The sequence below is a fragment of the Aythya ferina genome (assembly GCF_964211825.1).
Source record: "Aythya ferina genome assembly, chromosome: 14".
NCBI classification, from domain to species: Eukaryota; Metazoa; Chordata; class Aves; order Anseriformes; family Anatidae; genus Aythya; species Aythya ferina.
Genome location: NC_140312.1, coordinates 8,317,246 through 8,331,783, shown reverse-complemented (window position 1 = coordinate 8,331,783; position 14,538 = coordinate 8,317,246). Strand labels below are relative to the sequence as shown.

Here is a 14,538-nt window from a genome sequence, read left to right as displayed (position 1 = left end):
TGAGTATTTACTAATTCTATAGTCATAATTTCATCTGGACTTAGTATCCTGTCTCTGGAAATCCTAGCATTTTTCAGAATAGAAGTGCTTAATTTTTTCAGTGTGAGCTTTTGACAAATAAAATGTGTGCAAGAGTACTATTTTATAAACAGGAAAGAAATTTTATGAATGTTTTGGTAATCTGAATTTTCTTTCAGTTTTGCAGCTTAAAACTAAGAGTTTTTGATGATCAAAAAAGTTGCTGAAATATTAATGTGTTTTGAAAAATCAGTGGTGAATTTTGAAGCAATTCCATAAAATATGTGGTGAAATGGAAATAGTAATCTTTTCACTCACCACTAAAAAGGAGCCCTAGGTAGTATAAAATGGTGTACAAGCTTTTATATCATGGGAATATTCAGGAAAGGATATTCATATGACTGTGAAATGTCAGATAAATTTAATATTTTACATATACTCTTACTCAACATTTATACTCACTTTGGATAATTTTAGTTGACTTTTTAAGGACAAATATTTTTAAAAAATGATATCAGGAGAAAAATACCTTTTTCTTCTGATGAAAAAAAGTTGAATGCTTTTTAGCATATATACTAGGAGGCACTTCAATGAAGCTCTCTGAGCTAAAGCCTCTTTGTATAATAAAATATTGTAAGTCTTTTGAACACATAGTTATAAAATATAATTGTTACATATTTGGCATTTTATGCTTCCCTAGAAATTACCACTTGGTATCTACACCTAATCTATGCTCTGTCTTTTCATTTCAATTGGGTCTGAAGTGGTCCTCCGTTGTAATGAGAATGCCCCTTTCAAGAGACTTCTTTTAATTATACCGATGATAAAATGTAAGTGAAAGTAGTCATTTGTAGAGGTTATGACTGAGCAGTGTTTTAACTGTAATACTAAAATCTACCTACGTTATTCCAGTCTCTATTTCAACATTTTTATGCACTCTCTCTCTACAGAACATAGTGGAATATCATTGTAGGTCAGAATTTCAGTGTGTCTTATTTTTCAGTTTTCTTCCTGTTATTAAAAGTAACCTGAACTCTCAATTTCTAGCTACTATCACTTCCTACCTGAAGCACACAATCGAGAAAAATCTTCATTATTTGACAGAGTGACAGTTTCACAGATCTTAAAAATATTCTGTCATTTTTTTTTTCAGTCTTCATTAAAACAAAATGCAGAGGGATTGTTTAATTAATTTCATATAGGTGAGCATGTGTTTTTTACAGAAAACACATAGTTTGGTGTACATATGACAGATATTTATATGGGTAAAAGCACTAATACAGAACAATTCTGAAAATGAAACAGACAAAACACATATATATACAAGTTACACTTTAATTGCTAGATAGCTCTGCTGATTGAATTCAGATTACATTCTTGCCTTGCAATACCAAACATAATTATATATCTTTATAGATTTAAATGCAGTCAAGTGAATTATGCCACCCAATACATTCCAGATTTGACCTAATAGGAGAACAATTTAAAAGGGATACAACTTGACCTGTGTTTGGAAATTCTTTGTGCATAAAAATGACAGGAAAAAGATATCAGCCTATTTGCTAAGTAAAATGTTTTTCACTGTTACAAACACATAATTGGATATCTACATTGTACCACATATAAAATTACAAGGCATGTTTAATCTTTTTTAATCCCCAGTATTCTCAGGAATTTTTCTAATTGGCACAAGAATATAATCTGCAGAATAAAGCTTTTAAAACAGCCTGTGCAGGATCTTTGAACGACAGTCTCAGAATTTAGTGTCTCTGTTCATTTTACCAAATTCTTTTTAAGTTTGCTTAAGTCCAGACCCTTCAAATAATTTAAAACATTCTTCTTCTTCCATAAGGGGACTTTGACAACTTTCCAAAAATATATGGGTATAAAATGGTCAGGAGAAGACTGTGAGTAATAACTCTTTTTTTTTTTTTTTTTTTCTCTCTCTCTTTTTTTTTTTTTTTTTTCCTTGCAACTCTCATCTGTTTTCAAGAGACAGGAATGTTAATACTATGGAGAGCAGGGGAAGAACTATCACAAAGTCTTCTATATGCAAAAATAAAGACACAAAAAACTAAAACCTCATTAAACTCAATAATGAACATCTGTTTCAAAGTACTGTAGGTGCTGGTAGAAATGGTTTGGGGTAAATTTTCAAAAAGAAGTGCTTGAGTTTCCTATCTGAGATTGTTCTGTGCATGTTTCTTTGTGTGTTTTGCCCAGGGACTGCAGGTGGATGTGGCATATAAGAAAAAATTAGTGTGTGAAATATGCTTTCAGGTCACTCGGGCCAACCTTTGTATCAGATGGAAGAGAAGAATCTAATGTTCTCTATTGTTCACGTGTTCATGGGTAAATTGGGAAACTTTTTTGTAACCTAAACAGATGGGAATAGCATGAGTCACTGTAAACTGGTAGGATGGAGGAACTTCTGTAAAGAAAGGTGGTGAAGAGTGTTAGCCACTGAATTGTACTTACGTGGATTTATCCATTCACGATCTATTTTATAGATAATTTTTAGATTATAGATTAATTTATAGATTATTTTGTCTTCTAGTGATTCATTGGATCTGACAAACTGATCATAGTTTGAAAGAGGGGATTGCATAACTAAGGAAAAGCATGTGCAGAAGAAAATGGTCTTTGCATTGTTGGGATAAATTCTGCAACCTCTTGTACAGCATGAAAATGTGTTTCCTTTCATGCTTTTGCTGTGTTTCATACTGAGGGGATCTGTCCTTAGATCCTCACAGTGTGAGCTTGCAAGATAACCCGTGGGAAATGCTATAGAAGGTGCCAGAGAATTACCATTTACTCAATTTCTTAATAAGAGTGTTAGAGAATTCCAAATATGACTGACAGCAACCAGACACCAGTTGATGTGCTATAGGATGTAAACAGATATGAGAATAGAATGTAGTAATATCTACCAATCCTGTGCTGTGTGGGTATGGCCTCATGGGTTAAAAATTGACAACTCTGAATAGTTCCATCTCTAAATGCTATAAATGCCTTTGTCTGGTGTATTTATCTGGGGAAATCCATACTGGAAACATATTTAGGAAAATCAAAAGTTCTGCAGCCACCTGAGAGATATAGCTGAGAGTCTTTATCAATCACCAATTGATAATTCAATCACCATTGGCTAAATTCCCTAAAAGAGGGACACTTTTATAAACGCTGGCAGAGTGATTTTAGTTCTGCTTATCAGCTTTCACACATCCACTCTTCTCTCTTTGACTTAGAGACCTAACATTAGCAGAGAACTCCAGAGCTTTCAGCAACAGAACTGTCCAAATTACTTGCCAGATGCTTCAGTTGATGATAATATGGTGGGAGCATCCAGACTCTCAAATGTCAGTTTATTCAAAGGGTTATTCCAGTGCAACTATATTAATGCCAGTTTATTCCACGTTACTGTGTATCTAGATGAGGTACACATCTGTGCCAGCTACTAATTCAGTTGCCATTGTTACATGCCCATCATTTATGGAAATGAAGGCCAGCGGCATGAGTGGTGTGGATTAAAAAAGGAGGCTGATACTTTTTTGTGTGTGTCTAAGTACATCAAATTAACGGGAGGATAACAGGGGTAAGATGGGAGACTTGCAGTGACAGACTTACAGATGATCACCATCATTTTGTTCCTTCTTTTGTCATCAGTATTTCCAATGGAGGTTTTTTGAATAGGGTGTGTTTTCCTTATTGCTATTCATTTATCACCTTTGTGGTTAAGAGGTGTTTTAATCATTGATTCTCAACATTTATGGCTAGATGCCTGCTCACATTTGCACATCAGTGTTTGTTCTTCCTGCTGCCTCATATAGGCTTTCTATATTTTATTTATAAGGTTGGCTCATTGTGGAGCAGGTGGTAAGGTCATGCATGACTGTTTTTAGTGCTGTAGAGTTAGGCTGTGATTTTCAGTCTGGGTGGAGGCTGATGAGACTACAATGGCTTGGAAAAACTAAGGTTCTAGCTCCCACTGTAGACTTATTTTCTGGAAATTGCCATTGAAATTCAGTAACAGGACTGATTCAGTGCACTTCCATCCTATAGGCAGTGGTAAGCAGAAGCTGCTTTTTTTTTTTTTTTTTTTTTTTTTTTTTTTTTTTTTGAACTATGTTGTCTTTCTCTCATTTTGCTTCCTGTCATTGTGATATTGTGTTTACTTCTTCAGTATGATTAAATTATAATATATGGAAACAATTCAGTTGTTTGTTTAGTAGAAAAGTTTTCATTTTATGTGAGTACAAAAATCTTTCTAGTGAAATGGCCCTGCTATTTTATACTTCCCATGAAGCTGGCTTAGTTTGCTCGGTTTTACAGTAAATGGAGTATCTCTACATTTTGAATGCCTTTTACGAGTCTTTTATAAAAATATAATTGCTGAGAATGATACAATAATGCAATGCTCCCTGTAGATATGGAAAGATGGGAGGTGCTGGGCAGGCTGAAACTCTTGTATACCAAGCTAGATGACTGGCATTTTAGATCTGTGGCATCCTTCTAAATGGCTCTCTACCTAAATGCTATCTTTGCCATTAGAATTAAAAAGATGTGTTCACAACTTTATGTTTATTCGTTTATTATTATTATTGTATAGTGCATATACAAATTCTAAGTTTAAAACTTAGTTTTAGTACATATCCTACATCAGTATATCAAAAGTTTCACCCATTGAAAAAGAAAGGCAAATTTTGAGCACAAAACATTTTAATTTTTACTTGAACTTGCAGAAAGTGACCTTTGCAAGGTGAAGAAAGGAACTGGAGTCTGCTGTTCAGTATTTTGACTCTGTAGAAGAGGTTTTTTCTTGCAAGTAGCCATGAGAGTAGGAAGTTAGAAGGCAGAGCCAGGAGGTCAGACATAAGAGTCAAGGAAGTATGAATGACATCATCATCCCTAAGTACCCTCTCAGAAGATGAATGAGCTCTCTCTTGTATTACAATGCTAAAGAGCATTAGAAGGTGATATGATATCTAGACAACACATAAGATAAATGCCTCACAGTCCGCTAGAACTGCTTCCCCCCCACGCCCTCCGCAAGTACATAAATCCTTTGGTGGTCTCAATAATACAATATGTGGCTGATGAGTATTATATATTGTGGCCAGCTTTTTCTTGACAAAATTCATTTACATTTAACAAGTATCTTGAACACTGTCTAATTTAGTTACCAAAGCTGAATAACTCACTATAATTCTAGATACCCTTTTCCTGATTAGACTCACAGCAGTGTTGGGACAAAAGTGGATATATTCACTAGACACCCAATAATAATAATATTTTTTTTTAAAAAGGCAGATGTCAACAGCAGATATCTTTTTTAAAGCTGTCACAAAATTTGTTCATCATGATAGAACTTGACACAAAATGTGTCTGTCGTAATAAAACTTGAAATGAAAGTTTTATGATATTAATGAATTCCTACTAAAACAAATGCATGTCACAAACAAAACATGCAAAGTCACTGTAACTTTGGTCCAGGGTACATTCAGTCAGAAGAGGATTTTATTTAAATTATAATCATCATGCTTTAAAAGCACAGTCATTCTTGTATGCTTTATATAATCCTTCCTACAGTGATTTTGGAATATGCAAAGTCACAGCAGACTTTACTACCCCACCTGTTCTTTTTTTTTTTTTTTTTTTTTTAATGTAAACATCCCTTACTATTTTCAGGAAGAAAATCTGATAGAAATAGTTCATTGCATTTTTGTTTCACAAAATAATAATAATAATAACAAATCCATCAGTAGAAAATCAGCTTCAGCTTTGGAATAGAAATGGACTCTGGATCTGTGTTGTGTAGCTGTATGAAGGGCAGAGTTCTGATGCATCGTATTTAATCTCTAAAGTAATAGACTATAATTTAAAAAGTAATATATGATGATAATTTAAATAATATTTTAAATAATCTATAATAATATTTTAAGTAATATTTTAAATAAAGTAGTATATTATAACATTTTACTCTTTTCTATATTTTCTCATTTGTTATTTTGTAGAAATAAAATGATGGTCATTTGACAAAAAATGAAAGACAAGAAGGTCCTCAAACGAAATGCTGCATAGTCCTTTATTCTAACCCAAAAGCTGTCAGACTTTTAACATTAGTAGAAGAGTGGATCTTTTTTGACAAATGCCCCCATAAATTAGATATTAGCTTTAGTCAAACTCTGTCTCTTCAGGAAATATTTCCACTTGCATATTCAATTGGAAGGACCTTACATGATGCCCACTTACTGCTAGGAAAATCTATGTTTCCGTGATGAAGGCAAAGAATAATTTCTGTGAACAAAAGAAATCTGGAATAACAGACCTTGAGCTTGTGCAGTCATTTCTTTTTGTAGGATGTGTTTCACTCACTTTTTGATGTCTGTCTGCTTCTCTGTCCACCTATCTATCTGTTTATCACCATTGCAGTGGTAACATACAGTATCAATTGGATTTTAAAAGACATAGATCTTTTATATTAGCTGTCCTTTTTTATAATACCTTTTACAAATTTAATCAATGCATTTTAATATACTATATAGTTTAAGTGCAATATACAATAAATATTCAAGCTTCATCTTAAACATGCTCTAGCCTTTAAATTGTTAAAACTGCAGTGCCCTTTCAATCTACTTACATAATGTCATAAAATATACATTTCAAGGTAAATGAAGTCAGCTACTTCAATTTAGTCCCTCAAACTGGTAGTAAATGAGAGGTTAACACTATGGTGCCAAACCCATTATTGAGTAAATTTAGCACCTTGGACAGCTCTGTAAAATCTTTATTGCTTTCCTGACCTGCTCGTCATGTTCTGTCTATGTGTTCAGTGGCTCTCAGCTCTGATTGAAAGGCAATATATTAGATCCCGAACACAAACATGCTCGGGGGCTGCTTCACTGTGAGCGTAATGACATGGAGGTGAGAACAATTTTCTGGTCACCGCAATCCAAGCACCTTGCAAGGTCTGTTGCTCTAACTTATAGAGGACTTTGGGGGTTCCTTTGTACGTGAAGTCATAATGGTAGCTTCTACGGTAATTTAGGCAGAGCTGCAAAAGGTTTAACTGCATTCAGAAAACAAAAAGTTAATGCCTTGAGCATGCCTGTAGCAGCATTTTACCGTGTATCTTTAAAGCTACTTTGTGTCTGTAAGAACTACCGTCAGCTCTTCTGACACAGGAGTTTTTGTGTAAAATCTACTTTGTATGATTTGAAAATGTCATAAACAAGAAATGCTTTTATTGTGTGAAAATATTGTTAGAGAAAGTATGAAACTCAAATTTACAGGCTACAAAGATATTGGAAAAAGATAACCATTGACTAGCTAGGAAAATTGAATGCTATTTGTCAAGCATACTTCAGTAAAACATCATGACAATTAGTTTTATTTACATACAACGTAATATTGCATCAAATAACTTCCAATATTTAGGAACTGGAATATATTTGATATTAGGTAGAGCAGCTGTAAGATTGCATGTAATTACCTAATTTTTTAACATGGTCTTCAATCTCTTTTTAGATGCATTCTGAGATTTTTAGCTCAGCATAACATAAATAACTATGATTAGTCAGGTGGAGCAGAATTGACTATTTAAACTTCCTTTTTTTTTTTTTTTTTTAGTAATTTGGCATAATGACAGCTTAGGTTAACAATATTCAAAAGCGGTTTGTGGGCTCTGTATCACATTTTAATTTTGCATTAGTGAAATATATAGTGCAAACAATTTCTACTGAAGTGAAATAAATCCTAGTTTGCAAAGTCAAACACCTGTGTAGTAATTTTCCATCTACAATCATATCTGAAAAAGATAACATTTTTTTCAGAAACACTTCTACTCTCCAGTTTGTATCTTCAACATGAGGAAAAAAGGGCTACTTAGTGTTCTGATGACTCTGGTAAAGCAATAAGGATTGATTGTACCTGGACGTTACTTGTAGTCTGCTTGTCCATGATTATACAGCTAATGGTTGTGGTCAAGCTATGTGAAGGGAAAAAAAAAAAGAAAAGAAAGGCTGTAGCAAACTAACTCCTCAGAATTGGTTTCAATGTAGTGATTCAAAAATCTTTCTATATCTATCTATATATTACATCTCACTTCATATGTGGAAAATAATTTAAATGTGTGTTCTGGGAGAGGGGTGTGCAGCAAAGGCAAGCCTAAATGTTTACTGGGAGTACAAAAATCCTCCATCTCATTTTTGAATTTAGGACATTATATATGTCATAAGTAGTTACTGCAGTATGACAACTGTTTTATCTTATATTATAGAGAATTTAAAATTGAAAAAAATGCTAATATGCATCTAAAAGCTTGTCATTTGAAGAGTTGTTCAAGGATTTTTGAAGAGGTTATGGTGACAGCAAAATGAACGCAATTATATCTCTATTTTCTGATCAGACTCTACAGTATATGAAAATTGAGCATTACTGTTTCTTTTTGGTATAAAATATGGCTATTGTGTAAAATATTTTAACTCTAAAAGTTTAACTTTGTAGAAAACTGTAAAATACTCAGAACTGTTACTATTTTTGTAAGCTACCTACAGAAATATACCATGATGAATAACATCATGTTAATTTATTAGGGTATCATGCAGGGGCTGGTAATTACAAAAGTATGGTGTTTTGCTTAAAGGACAGTCTGGACTGTTTTTGATTAGGCAATTGGTAATCTGCTAGGTGTTTTTAAAGAATATGAATTTTTTTTTTATTTTTATTTTTTTTTTTGCATTTTCTATCAGCTTTCCTGATAGAGATTTTTCCACACTTTAAAATGTAAGAACACAGGAAATGCTAGTATTACTTGACTGCCCATTTAAAATGCTGTACAAATAAGAACAAATAGGAAAATGGAGGGAGAAAGAAAGAGGAATAAAAAGTTAATTTATGTCCCAAAATGAAAGCTATATCCAAGACTGCTCTAATTTCTGCTGTCCATGCTGGGGTTTTTTCAAGGAAACACTTCATGGCACTGGGCCATTCTCACATATTGCATGTATTCGTGTATATGGCTCCCACCCTGACCTGTCATATCAAGATACAAACCAAAGAAGTTGAAAGGTTACATTACCAGTAGCACAGAACTGATTGGGTATCTTCTGAACGTGGCCTGCTGGGTAAGGTCACAATTCCTGCAGTATGCAATTAAGAAAAAAATAAACACATTGAAGGGATTCATAACATGCTCTGAATGACATTGATTGCAGTAATCTAGTAAATGACCTCAGGATTGTATTCTGCAATAAACCGATGAGTGGTTTATGGTGCAGATGGTAGAGACAATTGAGTGATGTATTTTATTTTGCAGCACCAATGATTCTCACCTTTTGACTTGATTAAGCGTGTGTGTGAATAGGATGAACTAGTGATTTAACACCATTGAGTGGTTGCTGAGAGTTGTTAAAATTAAGGTCTACCTGGTGGGAGGAAAAAAACAAAAACAAACAAACAAAAAAAACCAATACAAAACACAGTGCAACTGATAGAACAATATAAAAGATTCTAATATTTGTTTTCCCCCACAAAGAGTTTATTGAACTCAGAGGAACACATCTGTTTTTATATTGACAGGAAGTAATACTTAAGAGGGCTGCTGATTTAGTAGAAGCACTCTATGGTATGCCACATAATAACCAGGTAAATGCATTCTACTTCAGCAATTCTAAAACATGGCTATTTCTTAGATGTATAGATAGATCAGGGGCTAAAGGTATATGATACTATAATGTGAGACAAGAATAAATATGTAGGGCAATGCTATATCTGGAATGGGGTTTAGTTTGCTTGCTTTCTTTTTAAAGTATGTGAATTTAGTGCTTGCAAAAGCAACATGTTATTAACCCTGGGGGCATTTGCCCACTGTCACCAGAGACTGTATGATATGGGCAATGATATGCATTATTTCTTGCCACCAGTGATGTTTCAGTCTTACCCTAAAGATATTTTAGCTTTAAGGTGGAGTAAGCCTAGGCTTCAGTTCCATTCTGCCTATTTGTCTTGTTATACAGAAATGTGGCCACTGGGACTGAAGCTTCCAACTCTCTTACCACAGTTGTCAGGATTTATCATGAAGGAAGCAGATCTATAAGCATCAGCTATCAGTCAGCTAGCTGGTTTAGAAAGAAAAGCATCTAGTTTTTCCTTTGGACGGGGAAATGTTTTATTTTATTATGTAAGAAAAGGTTTGTCAGAGTAGACTTAGTAACTCTTTTATTCTTTTTTACCCTTCTTGTCCCCTAGGAAATAATCCTGAAAAGAGCAGCAGATATCGCAGAAGCACTCTACAGTGTCCCCCGCAACCACAACCAGCTCCCCGCCCTTGCTAACACGTCAGTCCACGCAGGAATGATGGGAGTGAATTCCTTTAGCGGTCAACTAGCTGTCAATGTTTCCGAAGCCTCACAGGCCACCAATCAGGGTCAGGAGAAGACGCGTCTTCCTCTCTTTTTGAACCTTTTCTGATAAAAGTCAGGCAAACACACAGAACAGTGTGAGAGTGATGGTTCAAAACCAAATGCAAGAAGCACATCCAGACAGACATCGTCACACCTGCATGCAGAAACTTTGAATTACTCAATTCTGTCATGAGATGGGGCTTTCTTTAGTGACTTCAGCCCCAGTTCTGGAAAAGCACTTATGCATGTATCAGACCGCTTTCTGTCTGCTCAGAGTAACACTTGCACTTGTGTTTAAATCCCGCTATTTTGAAAAGAATTTCTATAACCTGAACATGTACTTAATCTTAAGTACATACTTACATATTTTCCTGAACATGGATGATCTCTGAGTCTGGGCCTTATATAGTATTTCTTTCTAACACAAAAGTATCACTTCATTATTTTTTGATTTGGTTTTGGAAGAGACATTATATTGGCGCTAATTGTTTTCAGAGGTTGAGACTTTTCTTAATTTTAAAAGTGAGTAAAAATAGAAATATTTACAAAGACATTTTCAGAGCTTCTCTCATTTTTAAGATAGAGCATTTTTCACTTTACATAAAATCAAATCAATATTGTTTTAATTTCTATAGTTAAAAAAGTGACAAACATCTTTTTTTAAAAAAAATCTTTGCATTTTTCACTCTCCTTTGCTCAGCTCCCTTTATTACAAAACTTAAATTCCATTTTAATGATAAAATAGTAGAAGGAATCTGCTTTTTCAGAAGGGCAGAAAAATTATTTTGCATTATACTAAAAAATAGAAATGATTTTCAGATCATAATATTTTATGGACATGCTATGCAATGGGAAGAGAAGTTTATATTTCATCTTCTGGGAGTGGAGATACATTTTGTATTCCTGTGCTTCTAGAAACAAATCCTCATTTTTGGGTATTTGGATATGAGTTTCTCCAAACATCATTTCCAGAATTAGGTAGAAATTCAAATTTTAACTTGGAATCAAATTTTGTTATTCTCTACCAACATAGTGATCAGACTAGGAAAAGGAGACTTAGGATTTTCCACTACTTTGAGAAATTTACCGTGTTTTCTAAAGTGTGCTGTAGCATCTAATTTGAGATGCATTAAATGAGAGACGTCAGAAGACATTTAACAGAAATCACATGTTTTTAACATACCTTAAATCAGTATGTACCGCTAACTTGGAAAACATAGGTCATGTTTGCTCCATCTCCTACAAACAGCTCTTTTAGAGTGAGTATTCCAAGAATACCCAATGGTCATCTCCTTGAAAGAACAGGTTGCCTGTGAAGGCTGTAGCCTTCCTCCTCCCTCTTTGAGTTCCCACAAGCAATGACCCAGGCAGTGAGGGATCACAATTTGGGTTACTTGGTGGTAGCAGTGGTCAGTCCTGCCCCTCCCTGTGCACACCGTGGCTGCCTTAGGAGCCCCAGATTACTTGTCTGTAGCTGTTTGTTTATGAAATTTCTCTTGGGCTAACACCAATTTCTAAATGTATTCCCTCCCCACAAAAGGTTTTACTCGCAACTCAAGCAGCGTGTCACCTCATGGCTATGTGCCAAGCACCACCCCTCAGCAGACAAATTATAACTCTGTCACAACAAGCATGAATGGCTATGGGAATGCTGGAATGTCAAATTTAGGCGGTTCTCCGACCTTCCTGAATGGATCTGCTGCCAATTCTCCCTATGCCAGTGAGTATTATATGATTCTTCTGTATTTGTACATTTTTATTACAAGGAGTTGGTGACTTTTCTGTAATACTCAATATTTAGTTTCTATTCTGAGCATTTGAAACAGAGCTTGGACATTTCTCTCCTCTTTCACTCCCCCACTGACCTTTGAAGCACTTTGAAGACATTGGTGTTGCCAGCAATGCTTTTCTGTTTTGTTGTTATTATTTGGAAGTCTCATAAAGGCTGAAAAAGAATAACGCTTCTCATGATTTGGGCTGATGGTCTCATAACTTACCTTGTACTCTAAATACGAAATGCTGTCTTCAACATTGACAATTTTAGAAAGCAGGGATGGCATAACTGACTTAATTTCCATTGGAGTTGATCAAATATTATTGGTGCACACTTTTTGTTGCAGTGAGTATGGAAGGAGGCTAAGTATATTTGCTGCAGGAAAAATAGTGTTTCCAACTGTAAGATATGAAGGGCAGAAAAGTTGGCTATAATACTGGCACAGACTGACATTTCCATAAGCTGCACGATGATGTTTCCAAGACCTCTGAGCAAATAATGTGCTCATAACCTTTATACACATTATGAATTACTATTGGGCCTAATCTTGATTGCTTATATGCCATTTGCTTTGTAACTAGTATATTGACTTCACTGAGAACTTAGTAAAATGTGACAATGGCTCTTAGAGTTTGTATTTTAGTGACTGTACAGAGAATGCCATAAAGATTCAGGTCATACAAAACATACATCCCATGGCATAAAGCGCGTATGTTCTACAGTCCCAGTTATGGAAATATTTATATGTAGGACTAACTTTCTGCATTATAATATTAAAGATTTAACAACCTGTTTAAATATGTATATATACACATATAGATATACGTATATGTTTCTGTTGGTAAATGCCTATGAACCTTTCCTGCCACAGCTCAGTAGTCCCTATTCACATGAGAAAATTAAATGAATAGGACCTGCCCAATTCCTCTGACATTACTCGTGTTGTATAACAGATTCCACAGACATCTGCAGAAAGCTACAAGCAGAATCGGGCCAGAAGGTCTTGTCATATAAAAAGGTTTATAGGCTGAGACCCTAGCATGGACAGGAGAAACAGTGCTGGACATACCATGGTTTACATATCAAATCTTAAGTTTAGTGATGTAACAGCAATAATGAATTATTTTGAATTGCGTTGCTAGAGTTTAGAATTGAAAAGGAGGAGCAACTCTGATCAAAAAAATTACCTCCAAAGCTTCTTAGCTGCCACAAATTTAGAATAAAATATTTACCCATGTAATTAATACTTATAACTTAAGAATTGCTAACCAGTTATTATTTTTTACTCTAATAATAATGTAACAAATAATGTTGCAGAGTACCTTACTTACTTATTAAGTTGAATTTACTGTCATAGAATTTGCACTCTCTGAATTCATAATACAACATGATTGATGAGACATCTCTTTTTGGAAGCAGATGCCAGTGATGCATTTAAAACACTCAAGCAGTGTATAATTCCATATTTATGAACAAAGTCCTCTTTAGAATAGCACTTCACTTTCCAGCCCTGGTTCTTTATTCTAGTTATATTTTGGGAGGTTTTCTTGGTAGATCTGTCATTCTGCTAATGCCTAATCCATTGAATCAGAAAATGCTTCAATCATGACCTGAAAATTAAAAGGTGGCATTCTTAATTAAATCAATAAACTAATTGCTGTATAGTAGCAATTCAATTTAGGTGCTTTGATTGCTCTCCCTTAGCAAGTACTTCCAGACATAGAGTGACTTCAGACTAAGATTGTATCTGTCAGACTGTGAAACTTTGAACATTTAATTTCCATTAATTGATTTCCTCAGTGTTAACAAATATGATATCAGATTCACAAAAAAGAACTTAAATAGGGTGATTTTTATCTACATAAATGCAAATAAAATAATAATGCAAAGCCCAGATGATATTAATTTTACTCTGTAATACGCAATTATTCATAGCCCCATCTTCTATATATGCAGTTTCTAAACAGGACAAAGAGTGAAAACACAGGATTTACTAATGACTTTTTTTTTTTTTGTACTCAAAGAGGAGAAGTCAGCAATGCGGTCTGAAAATAAAAGGAGATGGTTTTATTTTCATGAAAATACACTTAAAATCTCAATAATAAGTACATGAACCAAAGCTCTTTATTGCATCATATGGTAAAATAAGGTTTTAAGGGTGTGTCTACCTTGTGCAGGGTGTCTGAAACAGTGTAGATCTTTCTGCACCCATCTTCCAGCAAGAAAAGTTCTGCTCAAAATGCTGGTTAAGAGGCTGGTTAAAAACTTTCCACATTAAAAATTCCGGATCCAAATTTGTACCACTCTCCTCACCCATCAGTTTTCTAATCCCTCAGTTGCCTGCAC

The 14,538-nt window shown here is 34.5% G+C and overlaps 1 protein-coding gene and 1 long non-coding RNA gene across 15 annotated transcripts in view; one reads left to right on the top strand and one right to left on the bottom strand.

Moving 5' to 3' along the window:
• Positions 1-14,538, top strand: part of EBF1 (EBF transcription factor 1) — a gene marked incomplete at its 5' end in the record, with an annotated part of 274,881 nt that overhangs the window by 250,911 nt on the left and 9,432 nt on the right. For 13 of the 14 annotated variants that reach the window (XM_084536052.1, XM_084536053.1, XM_084536051.1 and 10 more), the window contains 3 exons: positions 9,595-9,660; positions 10,264-10,441; positions 11,959-12,138. In XM_084536052.1, the coding sequence (XP_084392178.1) occupies positions 9,595-9,660; positions 10,264-10,441; positions 11,959-12,138 (424 nt within the window). The remainder of the gene's footprint in view (positions 1-9,594; positions 9,661-10,263; positions 10,442-11,958; positions 12,139-14,538) is intronic. The other variant, XM_084536054.1, reaches the window with a different exon arrangement.
• LOC311444734 overlaps positions 7,243-14,538 on the bottom strand; it is a 67,394-nt gene continuing 60,098 nt past the window's right edge. The window contains exons 4-5 of the long non-coding RNA XR_014698028.1: positions 9,095-9,155; positions 7,243-8,002 (exon numbers count right to left, since the gene is read on the bottom strand). This is a non-coding gene — a long non-coding RNA (uncharacterized lncRNA). The remainder of the gene's footprint in view (positions 8,003-9,094; positions 9,156-14,538) is intronic.